Below are 19,703 nucleotides of genomic sequence, written 5' to 3'. Positions count from 1 at the left end.
CTTTCTCGAAATCAGGAACTCACAGTAGATACATCCTTTTCGATAGTGTTTAACTTTGATTGCGATAAGGACAGTTTGGAGCAAGTGGTGTTCTTTTTGTTTTTTGTTTTGAGGGGGAGATGAATACTACTTAATAGGTGTTTATTAAGCCAAGTAGTGGGTGGTGGTAGGAATGTGAGGCTTTATGATTTAGTCCCACATCGAATGACATTGTAACAGAGACTTAAATTATCTCCTATAAGAAGAGAAAGTAATGGTTTTAATAGACATGATCCTTCAGGCAGTTAATGGGATATGAGGAGTGGCAAAAGCTCGCACCAAATATGCGAGAGGGGTGTCCACCCTAGCCTGGTTACGACACTGGGGCACTCAATTGATCACATCTGATCCCTATCCTGAAGGACATGACACAGTTAGATTTTCTTAATTTTTTTTAAATTAAAGTCAAGATTCTGTATAGGAGAGGAATCAATTTATTCTAAGTTCTTAAAATCTTATTGTTTGGATTAGATTTTCATTTTTCCAGCTGATCTTTTTTTTATATATATTTTTACTACTTGAAATTTTTTGTTTAAACATGTTTACAGAACAAGGAAATGAGAAGTGAGTAAGATACCAATTTCCTTCATCATGCAGTTCATATTTTTCATTCACTAACTTTTTGAATTTAGTTTTAAAATAGTACATGTGGGTGAAATTTACATCAAGAAATTGAACATAAAAATAACGCAAATATTTTTTCCCCGTTGTCTTTCATAAACATCAAATAAAAACTAAAATGTTCTATCTTGCTTTCCTATACAAAAGTAACTTGAAAAGTAAACAAGTCAATAAAATTTATCGTCAATATTGAGATGTAAAAATTTGACCAACAAGCTATTAGTATCTTATAGCCCATCTATAATATCCAAAACATTAGATCTTTGGTGGTCCAACCCTTCTCGTGTGACAGGTGAACTTCCTACACTATTGCTATGATGCCAAACTTTGGCACTTCTTTTCTTGGTCACTGCAAGATCCTCGCTTTTGCTAACTCCTGGGCTTCTTCTCCTCATAGTTACCTCTTCTAATAATCTTTTATCCTCTTGAGAAAGTTTAGATCCCAAAGGCTTGTTAATACTGTCTATAGATATAAACTTTGATTGAAAATCAAGTCGCCTAGGAGAAGTTCTTTTGGGCATTGGCTTCATGGTATTATGTCTGTATCTTACAAAGGTAACCAAATAGTGAATCTGAGTCAACAATTCGATGATGTAAAAATCTATTTTATGCTTCTCAGCATAGTAAAGTGTTTGGAGGCGAATCAGGTTACTTTCTTTGGTTGTGTTTTCGCCAAACTCGTTACTGCAAACCGCAACAAAATTACCACAAATCACACTGCTAACTTCAATTGTCCTCTATAAAAACAATGATGATATTCATACGATTTTCCATACAAAATTGTGCAACAAAAACTAACCTTGTATTTGCCCATTCACCAACCCATCCAAAACCTTGATGTGCTCTGCGAGATACATCAATGCAAAAAATATATAATCATTTAAAAATTAGGGACCAATATGGCGACATCAAGTTCTTAAATTTACAAAATATCTTACTTGATTGTATTTGTGGCAAATGGAGTGAGCCACTGCAGAGTCTTGTCCATTTCAGCTTTGACCTGAGTGATGGAGAGCTAAAGAAAATTTTCCATTTAGCATAATCTAAGAAGAAATAAAAATCCAATGATCAAGAAACAGGTGAGACCGTGCTGGGAAGACATACCTCTTTCATAGCATCAATGTTTTGTAACCGTGAAGGAAGAGCACTCTTGATATAATTTGGCAATCCATGATACAATGTGTCTCTTAAATTTGGGGGAAGAACGGTTGGGCGAGATGCCTGATACAAGTAAGAAACACACATTTTATTCTGACAACAACAACAACAACTGGTTAAGGTTACTGCAAATTATACTAGCATGATACCAACTTACAATCATGCTTATCTGATTGATAATGTTAGCATAGTGCAGTGAGAGACCAGCTTCACCAAGTCTTTCAGAACCATTACAATGCTTGACAGCGGTTGCACCTGCCAGAATCCACAATTTCATAAAATTTTAGGAGCCTAATACTAATCAATAGCATCTATTTTCTTCTAGAGATGTGTCTCAAAGTTTTATAAATAATGATATACCACTGAAATCTAAGTAATAGACAGCGGAAAGATACAAATCAAATCAGAACAAAACACAAAAGTGATCCAGTTTTTAAGAGGTCTTTCTGATTTCCAAATCCTTTTAACCAATATGGTAATCCATAAAGCAAAAGTGATTAAAAATTGCTTTAAACTACAAACGATGATTTCACATATTTTGTTCTTGACATGGAAGTTAGGAATATGGACTACGGGTATTAGATTTTCTTATCAATTTTTCTTCCTTTTTATTTTTTATTTTTATAAAGATCATGTGATAGATAAAGCAAGTTCAGGCTTCAGACCCCAAACTTACTTGAGATAAAGAATTCCTACTAGATATCAGACACATAACACAATTGATTTTGAATTCCTACTAGATATGATCTCATACCATGATTTCTGAGGAACTCCAAAATTGCTTGATCTATATGGGTTACGATCTCAACAAGCTTCTCAACAATCTGCAGTAAGTAAATGCACGGAACAAGTCCACCGTTGTAAAATACTTGTCCACTGATATACAAAACTTGTATATATAAAGGAGGGAAAGCAGGGAAATGGAAATTATGAATGAATTCAACAATGAAAGTTTCAAATGAGAGGAACTATTCCTTCCTATAAATTATAAAATAGTTATTAGAATATCAATCTCGTATACCTCCTCCAAATTTCTGGACCAAAGAGATTTCTTTTTCAAGCTCCTCACAAGCTTCCTTTGATGCTTTATTTCAATCTGAAAAGCTGTGAGACTGTCCCCTACAATTATAAAGAAACTGACCTGTCAAAAATCAGTTAAATAATGCAGATTATAATTTGCAGATAATGTGTAAGACTAAAAATCTAAAATATAACTCTCGGGCTGACTGAAAATTAAGAATATTAGTAAAGGAAAAAAACTCTGTTGCTATTGAGACTGAGATTAAGAGAAGTGAAAATTTCGCAGAACACACGTTTTATTGATTTCTTTGTGAATATATAATATGTACACTGAATATGATTGTCTTGTGAATAACAAAATTAATAACTAACTTCAACTAACAGCAACAGAAGGAATCTAATTGACTTGTTTGGATAAATTAAAATCAGCTGTTAGAGAAGTTAAATGAGAGCTTCTATAAATTAGCTTATGCAGAAGCTAATTTTAACTTATGTAAGAAGTTTAATTATTTTTAGCTTTTCACGTTGTTATTTTCTTTTCCTATAACTATAGGTGCTTATTAAAAAGTTTATCTAAATAAGCCCTAACTAATTTAAGTGTCATAGTTGGTGATAACAGTAGTCACAAATTTTATAAACCAAGAGCCTTAAGACTTTCCTTAAATCATGATATTATTTTTACTAGATTCTAACTCGAACATAAATATAAGATAATAACCCTAGCACATGATAAAAACTAAAATCATCATTAGAAATGAAAGTAAGACTTTTTAGGGAAAACTATATTATGAAGTTTCTAACCGTTGAGAGGAAGATTTAAGGATTCCATTTCCTTAAGCTTGTGCTGATAATCTTGTTCAAAATGTTCTAACGAAGTTAGCTCGTGATATAGTTCCTATGTAGAAAAAAGAAAAATTTATTTAAAGAAGGGACTAATAAAAATTTAAGAATAAAACTGAGCTTTAAGCACATCAACTTCAATCGTAGATTAAACACATAACAATTACAAATACATCGATCTGTTATGTTACAAAATGCATATTTGTAATACCGAAAAGTATAAGATATAAAACCACTCAGCATTCATACAAGATATCCCAAATATGGACATAATGCCTTTGCTGATTGCTCAGTCATCAGTTAACCAAGGAGACAAATCATTGCTTACAGCAGTATTCTGAGCTATAGTGGTCAATTCTTGCATTGTCATTTCTGCCTCTACCGTTGGTTGCATGTTGTCCCAGATATCCAAATGTAATCTGAAATGTTTGTAATTATTTGAGAATTCAATCGCCACGAGTTACCATAATCTTGTCATTAGCCAACATAAAAAAGCAAGCAAACTCACCTTGAGAAATATTGTTCTAGGCTATGCCACTGAGGGTCCTTACATAAATTTCCAAATCTAACTACTTCCCGGGAGAAGACATTGAATTCTTCCCTACAGATTCCCCCAAAATTAAGAGATAAAGAACATTAGAGAAAGGAAAATATATATACATCCAAGGGAATATAAAACTCCATTCTCTAAACAAGAAAAGACCTTTTGTCAGTTTCAACAAGACCTATTAACTCCTTTGTATCAGTTGAAACTAATTGTAGCACCCCTTCTGATTGTAAAATCTCCTTCTTAAGGAACTGAATGTTTTCTTCAGACAGTGATTGAAACAAGATTGCTCCTTTGTTTATTGTATTAGCTACTTCAAATGCCAATATAGATATTCTATTCCCTCTAGGAGCCATGCCAGAGCCAAACCCAAACCCATTACTATTGCTTAACTTCGGCACGCTACTTCCAAGTGTGTCGAGAACTTCTACTGCCCTCTCACTAGCTCTTCCCCAAAAGGAGCCTCTCTGGAAGTCCTATGAAAAGGAGAGACATCATTAATCAAATTGCATACCATCAAATTTCCAATGCAAAGGCTCCATAACAGAATGAGAGATGTCTTTCATTGAGCTCAAATAAAAGCAGCAATTGATTGGTTTTATTCTGCTTATAATTTGACAATTATCAGTAAAAAAAACTGCAACCATAACTATTTCGTATTAACTGTAAAGGGTTGACTTGTGACAATTCCACCAAAAAGTTCTCTATCAGTTCAAAATGATCAATATGTAACATCAGAGCAAGTTCTTATTAAGGTCTCTAACCTCAATGATTAGTTTACAGGATGCAAACAGGTTCTCCACCTTCATAAATAATTTGGCTAACATATCTTCAGTAGAAAGCATATATGTAATTAATCTTCAGTTTTACCGATCTTCCAACTCATTCATAATTGATCCTTTATACATTTGCAAACATGCTTATCATTAACCCATAATTATTTTCCTAACAAAACATTGTTACAGTAAGAAAGTCCCTTACAAATTTAAAAAAGAATTTGGTTAGAATGTTCTGTAAAAATATTTTACACAGTTACCCAATCACAGGTTATTATGTATAATAAATTTGCTCGACTTCAATTTACACACAAGATCTTAGAAAAAAATGTGTTTACTCTACGTTTCAGGAGAGTAATATGTATTTTGTTACCACCCAACCAAATTAACTCAGCTTTAGAAACAAAAATCAGTAGAGGGAAAGTACCTCTTTTCCTTCTTTTCGACTAGGATTGGATAAGTTGAATTCACTGGAAAATCCAGAGTTTCGCTCCTTTTGCTTTCTACCACGATCACTAGTCCTTGAATTTGAATAACAATCTCCTTTTCCCTTTGCAATGCTTTTTAACTTCTTAAGCTTCTTCCCCAAGGTTTTCCCTCCAACCTCTTTGTTTTTATTTTTCTCAGCCGAGCAAACAGACCCCATTATTGTCTTAAGGCGAATGAACAGAATAAAAATTCAACGCCTGCACAAATTCGGCTTCTACTTCAATTTAAACAAGAGGTGTGACTTTGCAACTTTAAGTTATATAACATGGTAAGCAAAACACTGAAAAAATAAAATAAAGAATATTCTCTTGGTTAATTGAGCATGGTTAATTAAAATGGAAACAATATAATTGACATGCATAGTTTATTATGATAAGTGAGGAAAATAATAATAAATAATAACACAACAAACCAAAGCTGTTTTGACCGAACAATCCACTGAATATCATCACCTCAATAAGTGTTTCAATGGAAGCATACCAATTTAGTACTATTTACTGAGAGTATCCAAGTCCAAAATGGAAACTCTAGTAGAATTGGTAAGGAGGGTGAATTAATAGACAAAAGGCAAACAAAAATGAAAGAGATAATTAAGGAGTTTGGTTCTGACTGAAATGGAATGTGATAGGTTCATGAAGAATATTCTAGTGGTTGAAATTTTGAGGAACACATAAATTTTTTGAATATCCTTGTGGAACATACTATAAAATAATACAAGTAAACCATGAAATTATAATATGAGACGCGTAAATGGTACTGAAAGGAGAGGAATTTCGTGGCATGAACCGTGATAGTGTTGAAGTCGAATGGGAATCAAAGACTGCTTCAAACTTGATAGTGTGTTATTGTCATGGACAACGTATGAAAGAGAAAGCCAACGTGAAAACGTACAAAAATATAATGTACTTTTAAAAATGAGGTGAAAAAAATACTTTTGAACGTAGAAGTACTTTTTAAAAGGATAAGACTTTTATTTTTATTTTTATTTATTGAATCGAATTAGAATGTGTCTTAATAATTTCAATTGCAAACCAAAGATATCCGTATTGTACAGTGCCTATCTTGTTCAGTTTTGTTTTGTTTTGTTTTAGGCAATGGTTTTTTTATTTTTTATTTTTTTCTGATTAACTTCGAAGTCGTAGTAACTATATGATACATAAATTTATGAATTTGTGGTTTTCATTTTTGTTTATCATTGATTATTAACACAAAAGGTTTAAGTGGATTATTATTAGGGTGCTACTGATAAGTATCCTTAGTATATTGATTAATAAATTAAAAAAAATATTTATTATAAATACTATAAAAGAATATAAAAAAATCGTGAATAACACAATTTTATATATTTTAATAAAAAAATTCTTTTTTAATTTGTTAATCAATATCCTAATAATCCTCCTCATCATTTGCTTTATTAATTATAATTGTTATGGGAATTAGTTTAAAATTAATATCGAGGAGTTTATTTTAGAACTAAACAAGCACTTGGTCAACCGATACACAACGACAACGTCACAATCATTGAATTTAGCACATTGATCACCTTCTAATAACTATTTCCTTTGTCTTTCCATAAAAGGTGTGTTTTACCACGACGAGCGGGGGAAATACGAAAATATATGCTGGATGAGTTTAATTTTATATATAAATAATTAATTAAAATACGTATAAAATCCTATACTAAATTAATACTATCTTCATCTCATGTCTTTTGAGATTTAAGATTATTGTATATGAATTAAAAAATATTTAATGAAACTAAAAATTATTATATTTAGATTAAAATGTTCTTATTTAATATCTTTTTCTTTGATATTTAAACTCCTAGTAATAAATATTTAATAAGAATATACTCTCTAAACTCATATAAATAAAAAAATTAGTCTTGTATGTTAGATTTTAATATAAATAAATTTAACTAATTTTATCCTATTTAATGTTATTATTTTAAAAATATCTTTTATATAATTTTAATTTTATTTTTAATGATTTTTTTATTTATGATATCAAATTCTAATGAATATTACTTACTTAAGATTAATAAATGATATCAATTAACTTATATAATAATAATAATCACATTAATTAATGATAGAATTAATAATAAGACAAATGTTTAAATTGCATTGATCATTACAAATGAGGTTATTTACCCTTTTTTTAAACCTTAGATCAATTTGACAAACCCATGTCCATTTGGATTAACTTCTAATTTATTTTAAATTTTCAATTGTAAAATGTACAAAATGCTTATATTTTAAATATAAGTTAGACTAAAGAACTTTTAAAAAAGTTATAAGTTGATTTTTAATTATAAAATAAGTTTCATTAATTTAAACTTATTAATTCATTTTATTTTCTAATTACAACCTAAGTTTATATTAAAGAGTATCAACTATAATGGGAAAATATAGTTAACGAATAAAGCTAGATGGTCCAGAAACATAGATAGCTTCCAATCCAAACTGCCATGGCATCATGCACAGGAGACTAGTCTCCTCCACGTTTTGCTATGGATGTGTGGATGAGTCTTTAAGCATCGAACTTGGCACCATCGTTTTGGTACACACGTCACCAATGGGAGGAACAATCTGCATTCATTGAAGGGAGATCAATTATTGATAATGCCCTAGCTGCCACAGAGATTATTCATTTTTAGAGAAAGAGGAATTGAATTTCCATGTAATTGTCTTAACTGTAATGGTGGATTGGAGAATACTTGACATGTTTTCCTAACATGCCCCAAAAGCATCCAGGTCTGGAAGGAAGCTCTCTTCCAAATCCTTCATTCTTTTGATTGCACTGCTCGTGCCAAATTTGGCACTATCATGTGGAGCATTTGGAAAGATCGTAATTCTTTGTTATGGGAAAACAAAAGCACCCAGCCTCATCAAATGGTTAACCTTGTTGTCCAGTTCATTTCAGATTGGAGGAAAGCCAAAGAATTGTCCTCATATAGTCACTTGCATCATCAGATATTCCATATGGATCAAAATTTAACTAGTTGGGGCATTTGTGTTTGAGATCATCAAGGGGATTTTGTTTTGGCGCAAACAGGTTGCTCTAGTCCTTGTGTTGCTGTTTTGGTTATGGTATCAATGGCCTATATCTTTGGATAAGTCTCATGTACGTAAAGTTTGCTAGGCAACAAGCAAATATGGTGACTCACGCTCTTGCCAGGGCAGCCACTAGTTATGCTAGTCCAATAATACATCATATTGCACCAAGTTGTATTGAATCCTTTATTATTAATGATATGAGGTAATTCTATTACTGTCAAATAAAAAAAAAAAACATCTCAATCTCAATCTCATCATTAGTCTTATTTGTAAAAGGGTTATACCTACTACTTTAGATTAAAAAACATGCAATCGTTTGTCTCACTCAAATTACACACTGACCTCACCTAAGCAATAAATAGATCAAGTGAATTATTAACTTCATTGTGCAGTGTAGGAAGGATGGGTTCGTTGAGTGACAGGTCACATGATCAAAGATGGTGCTCTTAGAACCACGAAATGTAGCTCTCACTTGACAAAATGAGAAATTTAAAATAAAAATAGGGTTAATTAAGTTTTTATTTCCTCAACTTTTTTAAATTCTAATTTTTAGTTCCTTAAAAATTTTTAAATTCTAATTTTTATTACTCAAAATTAATCCTTAATTTGTCAAATTTTAATCCCTTATTTATTTTATATTTGGAACTACTTTTGAATAAAAAAAATAAGAGACTAAAAGTAAAACTAAAAGTTGATAAAAATATTTTGAAGAATAAAAAATTATAATATGAAAAAGTTAACAAACTAAAAACTTAATTAACCCATAAAAATACTATTAATAGATGTAACAATAGATATAAAACTTCTCAAAATAAAGTTTTTACTTGGAGTAACTCGGATCAAATGTCAGAGTAATATAAGAAGATATAACAGATTAGGTAATCAGTCTTAAAAAGAAAAGCCACCATCTACTTGTACCACGCCGCATAGTTGTGACCACTGGTGGCTAGGATCCCATCCACTTCCATCTGGGCACCAAGATACACTGCCCAGATTCATGTATGTCTAGGGCAGCATAGGATGACAAATAATGGATAAATTACACATAGGATGGCAAGGTTTATAATATAAAAGTATGTTCCTTAAGCAACCAAAAACATTCATGGTACCATATTTTAAATAATCACTAATGCCCAAAAAAAGAAGTACCTCCATAACATGGTCCCTTGGTAATGGCCAATGACCCTGCGGATAGTGAAACAAGAACATAAGTTCAAGATCTAGTAGATAAGTGTCTTATCTCAGTTATGGGTCTTAGTCCAAGTAGCTCAATTATATTTACTTCTAACATGTGGCATCACCACGGGCGTCCTTGACAGTGCATCAACATCAAATAAGATGTGTATATCACTAATGCGATTCAATTTGACTTCTTTGTTATCCTTTTTTATGTTGTTTTTGTGTTGTTCCATGAAAATAACACTGTTATATTAATATTTAATAATAATATTTAACTTTAAAAATAATTAAAACTGTATAGTTTTAAAGGGACAGTACAAGGAGGAACAACAGAGAAGTCAGATCCGACACGAATAGCTTAACAACAATATTAATGACTTTTCCATAATTATAAATAAATAAATAAAATGACATTGAAATTTGAAAGGAGTGAGGTATATGGGAGAAGGAAAAGATAGCTCATTTACTTTTATCCAAAACTTGCTTAACACAGAATAAAATATAATATTAAGAGAAAACTTTTTTGAAAAACATTAGTACCAGCTTCGGAATATCAATAAACAAATATGATGATAAATACCTTGTTACTATTGCTAAATAATGTTCAATCAAAACAACTCTTCAGCAATATGAAATAAGTAACAAATGTATGCACTTATTTTGATAGTTAGCAATAAGAAAATCCCAACACGCACTTTTTCTGTCCTTATATCAATACACAACCTAAGTAATTTCTAACAAACACTCATAGCACAGAACATAATTCTCTCTTTTAGCAATAATGGTTTCCACTATTGCAGATTATCTTAGCATCAACACTTAATTGAATCATTTCAAACACAAATAAAAGATTTAAAAAGCACATATGACAAAAACAGAATCATGTACGTGGCAAAAGAATGATAAACTCAAGCACAAATAAAATAAGGATCAAGTCCCTGGTAGCTGTGGTTTGTTACAACAACAACAACGCCTTATCCCACTAGGTGGGGTCGACTACATGGATCAACTTCCGCCATAATGTTCTATCAAGTACCATACTTCTATCCAAATCATTAAGTTCGAGATCATTTTTGATAACCTCTCTTATAGTCTTTTTGGGTCTTCCTCTGCCTCAAATTGTTTGCCTTCTCTCCATCTGGTCTACTCTCCTCACTACAGAGTCTACCGGTCTTCTCTCTACATGCCCAAACCACCTAAGTCTATTTTCCACGATTTGTTATAGGGCAATAATGAATTAACACATCAAATTCCTTAAATCACAAATAAACGTAAACCAATTTATTTTTTTTGTAACAGAAAAGTAAAACATTGGAAGAATGTGCTTTTTTAGTACCAACCCCAGCCAACTTCAGTTTGAAAGAGCAAGAAACACATGTAAGTGAACTTACGCTTATGAAAGTACACCAACTTACCCTCAAAATCCCTAAGAACAAACGAAATAAATAAACTGCAAAAAAGAACACATCCAAAATCAGTGGGTATCCTTCATCTCCCTTGATCTCGTGCTTGCTCTTTAAACGCTTTCTCCTCAATGAGTAGAGACCATCTGTTCTTCCCCCTCAAACTTCGGTTTTGGGTGCGAGGAAGATCTTTAGGGTTGTGCATGATGATCGACTCGATCCTAACCGTGAAAACTGAGAAAAAAAAATGAGCATTCTAGGCAATTTCGTACAGATCGGTGGGTTTGAACGGGTTCAAAAATATAAAAGAACAAAAATGTACAAAAAAAAATAAAATAAATAAAAGAGAAAGAAACATAAAAATAAAAAAAGAAGTAAAACGTGAAGATAAAAAATAAATGTAAAAGATAGAATTAAAGAAAGAGAAAAATAAAGAGAGAGAACTTTCTCAAAATTGACAAGTGTTCCCTTTAAGAGATTACTTTTCTAATAGTATATGTATATTGATTGATATTCACAAATTTTTAAAAAGTCTTATATAATACTTTTGATGAGATAGGCACAAATTTTGTGTAATAAATATATTTGGAGGTGATTTTAGCTATTAGTCTATAAGTTTTCATTGAAATAGAGATATTTAGGCCTTTAACTTCCTACCTTAAAACATTATTTTTTTTCAAATGCTGCCTAAATAGGCATTTTTATCATTAGCTGCATTTCTCATTTATTGTTTCCTTTAATATTACATTATTTCGATTATTACACTAAATTTATTTTAATAGGATATCTGCCTTTAAATATCTTATTATGTGAAAATTGTGTATATTTCTCACTTAAAAGATCAATATACACATTTTCACATAACAAGATCATGTGAAAATTTACCTTGACATCATCTTTTAAATCGACACTTCATTTAAAATTGTATAATCATATATTTTGATGTAACAATGAAAAAATATGATAATGAAGTTTGGTATGCTACTACGATTTCATGCATACTCCCTTTCTCTAATGCACTCACAGTTTAGTACCATTCAAGTCCTGGCCCAATTTTAGTGGCTTCTAATGCACTCACGATGAACAATAATTAAATCCATTTTAGAAAACCTATATCAATTTCTACTGTTACAAATGAAGTTCTAACTTTTGATACCCCTCGGATGCGAGAAACGTTAGCAATTTCCTACAGGGACAGGTTCATACAACAGTTGTAGCGCAGTATAGCTTCTGTATGATTGCTATGGATTCATCAAACCACTTCCCAAAAGCAAACAAACCACAAGTGCAGCAAAGATTATACAAGCCCGAAATCCAAAAGGATATGAAGAAGATAAACAGAGGATTCTTCTTTTAATGCCACCAGCTGATTAATTTTAATCAGAATCAGAATCAGAACCAGCAATCATGGAGGATCTTACAACTCTACGTGTACTGTCTTGATATTCATCATCTTCATCATCCTCAGCTTTCTTCACCTCAATTATACCTGTCAAATGGCAGTTAAGAATCCTTTCCAGTCGCTAAGAAATGAAAAGGACAAATAGAAGCATTACCTTTCTTTATCAGCAGAGCCTCCAGCGTTCTTGTGGTAAAATCATCTTTACCTCCCACATCTTGAAATCCTACCAATCTATCTACTGCTACTCCTTGTCTGAAGAAAGAAACACCTTGTCCTTAGCCAATATACTGATATAACAAATAAATTTTATTCACATTTATTTTATATACTGTCAGTTTAGTTCAGTAACAACAGAATTTTATTTCATCCAGGATAACATCTGCCACCAAGCATCTGTTAGCTCCTATATCCACTTTTCTAGATGGGGGGCAGTTATTACATTCACATAATTTTTGAGACCTAACAGAAACATTAATACACTCAATTGATCAAGTACAGATTTAGGCCTCACCTGAACAGTATGACGCAGGGTAAAGTCTTGATAGCCAGTTTTGTAACAAAGAATGGTGCATTCTGCATTATTATCAATAGTGAACTTCATTCAATATCTTTACCAAGATAAACAGTTGCATTAAGATAATCTCTCCAATGTTACAACAGTTGCATTGACTCAATCCCTAAGAAAACTCCAAAATCATCTCTATAGAATGGTTTATGCTGACCTCTGCATCAAGCTTGATGAACTTTGTATCGATATGCTTTGGTGCAAGAGACTTTAAATGCTTATCCATTATCCTGGAAACATTTATTGATACAACAACAGGCACATGTAACCATGCATGTCAGAAATTAAGAGACATAGAAAGATAATGAGTCACAAGGAATAATATTTAAGTCAATTAACATACTTGCATCTATAGAACTCCTTATGGTAGAAGTGACAAATCACTTTTTCACTTCCTGTGACTTCGCCTAAGAAATCACCCTCGGTTACTTCCCTAAATTCTCCATGACCTTTCTTCTTCCATTCCTCCCGTTTCTCTGCTTCTTTCTAATAAAGACAAATCCAGTTGTGAATAGCAAGGAAATTTATAAATAACAGAAGTAAAAACAAAAAATTTGAATATCATCTGTATCTCAGTACATATGTAGATTGCCACCTTAAGAGCTGCAATCCTATCTGCATGCAATTTTTCCAACTCAGGATCCTGACATCAACATTGTGTAGACCAGTTATAAAGAATGAGGGGATAAACACACACACACACACACACACACACACACACATAAGATGAGGTTGAAAAGTTTGCAAAGCATACATCCATTAACTCGTCAAGGTCAACCTCCTGATGTACTGAACTTGATGCATGTGTCTTCTCTTGAGCATGCAATTCCTGCAGGTATCATAGCACATGTTAGATTACACGAATATGTTGCTGCTGGCAGAAGAATTATGCATTACATTAACATCACTCTTTAGAGAAAATTATAGCATAATGTTAGCATTTGAGTAAACAGTAAATTAGTTTAAAAACAAACCACATAAGACTTTTGAGAAAGTAGTACTTCATAAACTATCACCCAAAACATACAGTATTCAACTATTCACCATTTATGGTAAGCTCTTAAACATAGCGCTATATTCTGAACATTTGATAAGAAAACAAGAAAAGGATAATTAAAGGAAGGAGTTCATAGAAAAAACTTGAGCAATCTTATAAGTTGAAGAGTTTCAAATCAGGCACTAGTAGCACTACTAGATCTATTTTATTCACACAAAATGAAAACACATGCAAATGCATAGCCAGATTCAACTATTCAAGTAGTAAAAAGACGTTACAATATTCATATAACATCCAAATATATAAATTACGACGCAATGTAGGACACTAGTTTCATTCATCTTTGTAAACAAATGACTATCAAATCGTCAAAATCTGCATCGAAAGGGAAAAACAGCAATAGCAAGAATGAATTGCATTAAGACCTAAACATAACATGACACGTTTTACTTAAAATCAATTCTGTAAAATCACGTTTGTTCAAAATCAATTCTACAAACACACATCCAAACACGCACTAAATTATTCCAAATTCACACACGCATGAGTGTGGGGGGTTTTGTCTTCCTTTTTGCGAATCGTGAAGATAACTGCATTTTGAAGTGAAGAATTGTTAAATCACCTTCTGATAATCACGGGCAGCTGCCGCCATTACGTTTCCAAACGCCAGATTGGAGAGAGTGGACTTCACCGCGTTTGGATCCATTTTTATTTTATCTGCAAAAAAGAAAGAAAAAAAAAACAAAATCAGCGTGCTTGATGGAACCTAACGATACAGTTACGGAACGAAATCACAGTGATGCTACAAGAATCCAGTTTCAGACAAGACAAGAATTTCGCCCAAGAATCCCATTTGAAAACCATAAGAATCCCAATAATAAACAAAGTAAATACACACCGTAACTTTCGGAACCCCTTTCTCCTTAGAAGATGTTGTGTATATTTAAGGATGGAGAGACAGAGAGGGACGAGATTGAAGAGGAAGAAAAATCGGGAGTTCGTGAAGGAGAAATGTGGAGACGGAGAAACGGAGGTAGAAGAAAAAAAAAAAAAAAAAGCGCTTTCTGATGGTGAGAGAAAAGAGGGAGAACGTGCAGGAGGTGAGAGAGGGCACGTTAGTCGTTTAGTGATAACTTGAGTTAAGATAAAAAATAAAATAAAATAAGATTAAAAACGAAAAGGGGATCCTCAATTACATTTTGAACCAACTAATGTAGATGAGTTTGTTTAAATTTAAAAAATATTTTTAAACCAATTTTTTTAAGTATAAATAATTTAGATAAATATATTAAAAATAAAAAAAATTATTTTATTAAAATAAGTATCTATTTCAATAAATAAATTTAAACAAATTGATTCTTAATTTTTGAGTTGAATTTTCATGTTGGTCAAGTTAATCCAAATGATGAATACTCTTATCCTTTACTTTATTTAATTTATTTTTAATTTTAACTAATATATTTTCGTATATGCACCATCAAACGTATGGATAAGCTAACATAAGTTGTTTTAATCAGCTTAATTAAAGTTTTTGAATTTAAGTATTGGGTACTTAATTGCATTTCTAGTCTATGCAATACATATGGTAAATATTTATTTTAAAATTTTATAAATAAATGTTTTTTACTATACTAATTATATTATAATTATTCAATGGATATAACTCAGTTCATAAAATATAATAAGTTTCTTGAAGAGAACTTGAATTCAGTATTTATATAATACACTTTTAGATAAAAATGATGAATTTTAAGTCTAATAAAATTTCATACGGTCTCATAATCATAATTGACTCAAAAAATCAAAACTTATAAAAATAACAGGAGATCTCACCAAGGAGAGAGACTTAATGAGATTTCTTAACTTAGATTAATTATCGATCGATAAAATTAGGAAAACTTCACAACATGAGTATGGTTAAAAAAAATACAATACAACCACATGAGTTTAGAGTTATAAATTAGTTAAATATACCTTTCTGTTTCGAGGATATTAACAATGACAGGGGCAATTGAAGTTTCAGCATGTATACCACGAAAGAAATCAATGTGTGTGGACTGGCTAGCTAAGGACTTCTTCTAGTTAGTTTAAAAGTTTGGGAAGCTTGTCTTGTTGATTTGAGTTACATGTTGTTGGCTGATGCTCTTAGACCTTAGTATCACCACTGTGGGGTTGTAATTTGTTGGTTTTTTTTTTATTATTATTAACAACAATTGTAATCACTTGGTTTCAAACTTAATCACATTTAAGATTTTTTATTCTTATCTAATAGTGTATTTTGTGAGAATTGAATTTAGATTTTTTCCTACAAACTCAATGTGTGTTAGCAAGAGTTACATCCATTGGATCATCTTCTTGTTGTTTTTATTTTTCCTTATTGATAAAAAAATCAAAAGCATTTTCAGGAGGAAACAATTGATTGAAAATGTTTTTCTTTTTCTTTTTTTCTCAAGTTAATAATGATATGTATATTAAGAAGCAGAAAGCTATGAAGCACTAACACCGACACGGATACGGATACATGGACACCTGTAATATCCAAAATATAGAACGTAGTACAGGTGTCGTGTCGATGTCAGACACTGACACGGACGCGTGTCAGACACCGGACACGACAAGGGACTGAAGTGTCCGTGCTTCATAGGCAGAAAGGCCCTAAGGCATTACGTCTTGAAGAACAATGTCCACTAATTGGGGAGGGGTATCCTTAATCCAATGGGACTCATGAACCAAAAAAGTAAATCTAACCAATCTATGAGGAGCTCTGTTGGCTTGCCTATTTACATGGGATATAATAGAAGGGGATGTATGTGCTTCTAAGCAAAACAACACAATCAGCTCTATAGCCCACCTGAAGGCCAAGGCTTCAACAATTAATATGAATATCATAGCAGATGCTGCCAAAACTTCTCCAGCATGGTAGCAAAAATAATCCCAAAACCTGTACCTTTGTTCTCCACAATTCACACATCAAAGTTGGCCTTTATGAAACCCTGAGCCAGTTTGATCCAGGACTTTGTGTTGGTTCTGAATGTGCAAGGCAGCAACCATGTCCAAAGTGAGACAAATGGGGTTTCTTTTGTGATTAAAAACCATTTGATTCCTAGTTTTCCAAATGGCACAAAGGAGTTTAGATATATGCGCTACCATCTCCAAATCCCCAATACTCAAGCAACCAGCCAACCCAATCAGAAAAACTAGTGTCCTCATGAGCTGAAATGGTTCCTCCAAGCGTGGAGGCAAACCAACCTAACAAGTTAATACTATACGCGCTATAGATGGAAACAGTTAACGTTGAGGTGCTTTGGACAAAAAGTTGTACTATGCTCAACCTAACCAGTTAATATATGTTAACTAATGACATGTATCTGTAAGAAAGCAAGCCAAACCATACATGGCACCAAACTCCAATGTTCTGGTTGAAACTTGAAAGAAAGAATAGTGAAGTAAGAACACACTTTTCAAAAGACATTTTTCATGTTTGAAAGGACAGAAAAACGAGAAGGATAAAAGTAAAATAAAATTGGACCTATATTTGAAACTTTTCTTCTTCTTTTTTTCTCGTGAAAAACACTAATGATGGGGAAAAAATAATTCAAAAGCTATTAAGAAGTAAGAAAACAAACACTTCACAGTGTTTTTTCGTGGTACTATATAAGACCAAACTAACAACAGAAATTGACATCTTTTTTCTCAAACGGGGTGTGGTGACATTTCATCCTCACAAGTCAAAACTACGGTCAAGATATTTTATTTGTCAACCACAAGCCCGATTGAAGTTGTCTTCTCTTCTGGGCCTTTGGGCTACTTGAGCTTGAAGTGGACCACTACCACTGGATGTTACTTTAAATTCGAAGTTGTTAGTATAAAGGGGTCATGTTACATTTTTTTTTGGTACTAAAAATATAATAAATTATATACCTTATTTAAAAGACTTTTAGAAGGTAAAAATTTATACTAAATAATATAAATTCATTTATATACCCTATAATTATATATAAGTCTTTATTTATTTAAAAAAATAGATACTGTATTTTAAAGGGCTCTTAGAAGAAAAAATATTAAATAATTAAAAAATAGAAATTCATTTGTATACTTTATAATTATATATTACAATATAAATTCATGTGTATACCTTATATTTTTAAAGCATTTATTTCTTAATTTTCGAATTCATACTAATTTTCTACCATATGGATTACGCCCGAGATGAACCCTCTACAATGTTATGTAGTAACATTGAGTTGTTATTTAACCCTTGTTTTCTTTAATTTTTTTCTCATCATGTTGATTCTTATCATGCATTTTTTTCTTATTCGTAAGAGATGTCATATTACCTTCATTATTCAAAGTTCCTAAATTCATCATCATTATTTAAAGAAAATCAATTCGCTTTTTCCATATTAATAGCAAAACAACTCCTTATAACTTTAACTTTCTTACATTTTTTGTGTGTGTTATAATTGGTTTCAATTTGAAACCAAACATACTCGTACGTTATGAGCCAATAGAAATTCACCCATTCACAGGTCACAACTAGCGTTTGGATGCAATCTCGCAGCTAACTTCCTTTCCATTTGATGGAAATTTCTTAATCTCACCATAAATGGTGAAGCAAGATGAGATGTTTCATTGCTGAGAAACCTAGCAACGACATTAACAATGGCACATTTATTAGCTAGCACCTTCCTTGTAAAAATTAAACTCATTAATCGCTATTAATTCTGACATCCTGAACGGATTAAATGATTAATGGTTATACAATTCACTTCAAAGTTAACGTAATGATAGATCCTAAGTCTATTTCTTGGTTAAATATCAATGCTTTTGGTACGTATAGATATAGAGAAGATATAAGACTGAAGGTGAATAAAAATATTTAAATCTTTGTTCATAGTTCAAAATGCTAAATTGGAGAACATTGATGACAAGTATAGCACATTACCTTACCCCATCAATGCAGACAAACGTCGGCAGCCACGTGCGCACCACGTGGTTTCCTACTATTATTATATAATAAAACACTCGGTCAAAATAAAACAATAATGGAGTACACACATGCACCGTTTCTTAATTTTTTGTGACATAATATGATTGAATTATTTTCTATTTTAATTATGGGAGATGGGACAAGGATGTATTTATACAAGTTACTCAATTGCACAACTTGTCATAAAGTACATGATCGAATGAAAGAATCTTGATTAACTCAAAGTGGTAAGCTAAAATTTACGATTGAGAAACATACAATATTAATGGCTCAAATTCGCAAAAAGAATTTATGTAAAAGGTTAACAACACATTTTCTAATATAATATTTTAAATATACTATCTATCCTTCCTTAAGATTTATTAGAAATTGTATAATTTTATAAGTCTCACCTCATATTTAATATATTTCACTTATGATTATGTAATTTATAGTAAAATTCAATATTAGATATGATGTGTTAAAAAATGTATTAATTAGATTATATTACTAACACTCTTCATATAAAATATAGGAGAGTATTGAATATATTTACACAAAGTATAATAAAAAGTTTTCTCTCACCTTAATAAAAATGTGAAAAGAATATAACACAAATTAAGTTTTATTTATGAGTTT

General features: G+C 31.6%; 2 protein-coding genes and 1 non-coding gene across 6 annotated transcripts; 1 reads left to right on the top strand and 2 right to left on the bottom strand.

Annotated features, from left to right (window-relative positions):
- Positions 1-289: 289 nt before the first annotated feature.
- LOC112999439 (small nucleolar RNA Z279/snoR105/snoR108) lies at positions 290-391 on the top strand. Its single transcript, XR_003264626.1, has one exon. It is a non-coding gene; the product is annotated as a small nucleolar RNA Z279/snoR105/snoR108 (small nucleolar RNA).
- On the bottom strand, positions 303-6,181 carry LOC100788162 (protein PSK SIMULATOR 2). 4 transcript variants are annotated; one of them, XM_014766537.3, is made up of 13 exons: positions 5,971-6,181; positions 5,429-5,687; positions 4,382-4,701; positions 4,187-4,279; positions 4,007-4,097; positions 3,640-3,733; positions 2,840-2,937; positions 2,573-2,642; positions 1,976-2,073; positions 1,765-1,881; positions 1,599-1,675; positions 1,460-1,504; positions 303-1,344 (listed from the first exon to the last, which is right to left on the bottom strand). In XM_014766537.3, exons 2-13 carry the CDS (start codon positions 5,645-5,647, stop codon positions 888-890), a joined length of 1,779 nt encoding a protein of 592 aa, XP_014622023.1. In that variant the 5' UTR covers positions 5,648-5,687; positions 5,971-6,181; the 3' UTR covers positions 303-887. The 4 variants fall into 4 exon arrangements, with proteins under 4 accessions (XP_014622023.1, XP_014622022.1, XP_006596545.1 ...); XM_014766536.3 differs by having other exon boundaries at positions 5,429-5,770; positions 5,903-6,180; XM_006596482.4 differs by having other exon boundaries at positions 5,903-6,180.
- Positions 6,182-12,295: 6,114 nt separating this feature from the next.
- On the bottom strand, positions 12,296-15,007 carry LOC100781586 (thioredoxin domain-containing protein PLP3A). The gene is made up of 9 exons (XM_003544985.5): positions 14,994-15,007; positions 14,718-14,812; positions 13,853-13,927; positions 13,694-13,741; positions 13,442-13,584; positions 13,256-13,328; positions 13,045-13,106; positions 12,688-12,785; positions 12,296-12,620 (listed from the first exon to the last, which is right to left on the bottom strand). Exons 2-9 carry the CDS (start codon positions 14,799-14,801, stop codon positions 12,508-12,510), a joined length of 696 nt encoding a protein of 231 aa, XP_003545033.1. The 5' UTR covers positions 14,802-14,812; positions 14,994-15,007; the 3' UTR covers positions 12,296-12,507.
- Between the last annotated feature and the right edge of the window lie 4,696 nt (positions 15,008-19,703).

This window comes from Glycine max, chromosome 14 (genome assembly GCF_000004515.6).
Source record: "Glycine max cultivar Williams 82 chromosome 14, Glycine_max_v4.0, whole genome shotgun sequence".
In the NCBI taxonomy this organism is placed as follows: Eukaryota; Viridiplantae; Streptophyta; class Magnoliopsida; order Fabales; family Fabaceae; genus Glycine; species Glycine max.
This window is presented reverse-complemented; position numbering and strand designations above follow the sequence as displayed.

Coding starts and splice junctions, on each gene's coding strand:
- LOC100788162 (XM_014766537.3), bottom strand. CDS start 5,647: ATGGGGTCTGTTTGCTCGGCTGAGAAAAATAAAAACAAAGAGGTTGGA. Junction 4,280..4,381: donor CTTGTTGAAACTGACAAAAG/GTCTTTTCTTGT, acceptor GGGAATCTGTAG/GGAAGAATTCAATGTCTTCT. Junction 1,882..1,975: donor TCAATCAGATAAGCATGATT/GTAAGTTGGTAT, acceptor TACTTGTATCAG/GCATCTCGCCCAACCGTTCT.
- LOC100781586 (XM_003544985.5), bottom strand. CDS start 14,801: ATGGATCCAAACGCGGTGAAGTCCACTCTCTCCAATCTGGCGTTTGGA. Junction 13,329..13,441: donor AAGGAGTTCTATAGATGCAA/GTATGTTAATTG, acceptor AAATGTTTCCAG/GATAATGGATAAGCATTTAA. Junction 13,107..13,255: donor TCATCAAGCTTGATGCAGAG/GTCAGCATAAAC, acceptor ATAATAATGCAG/AATGCACCATTCTTTGTTAC.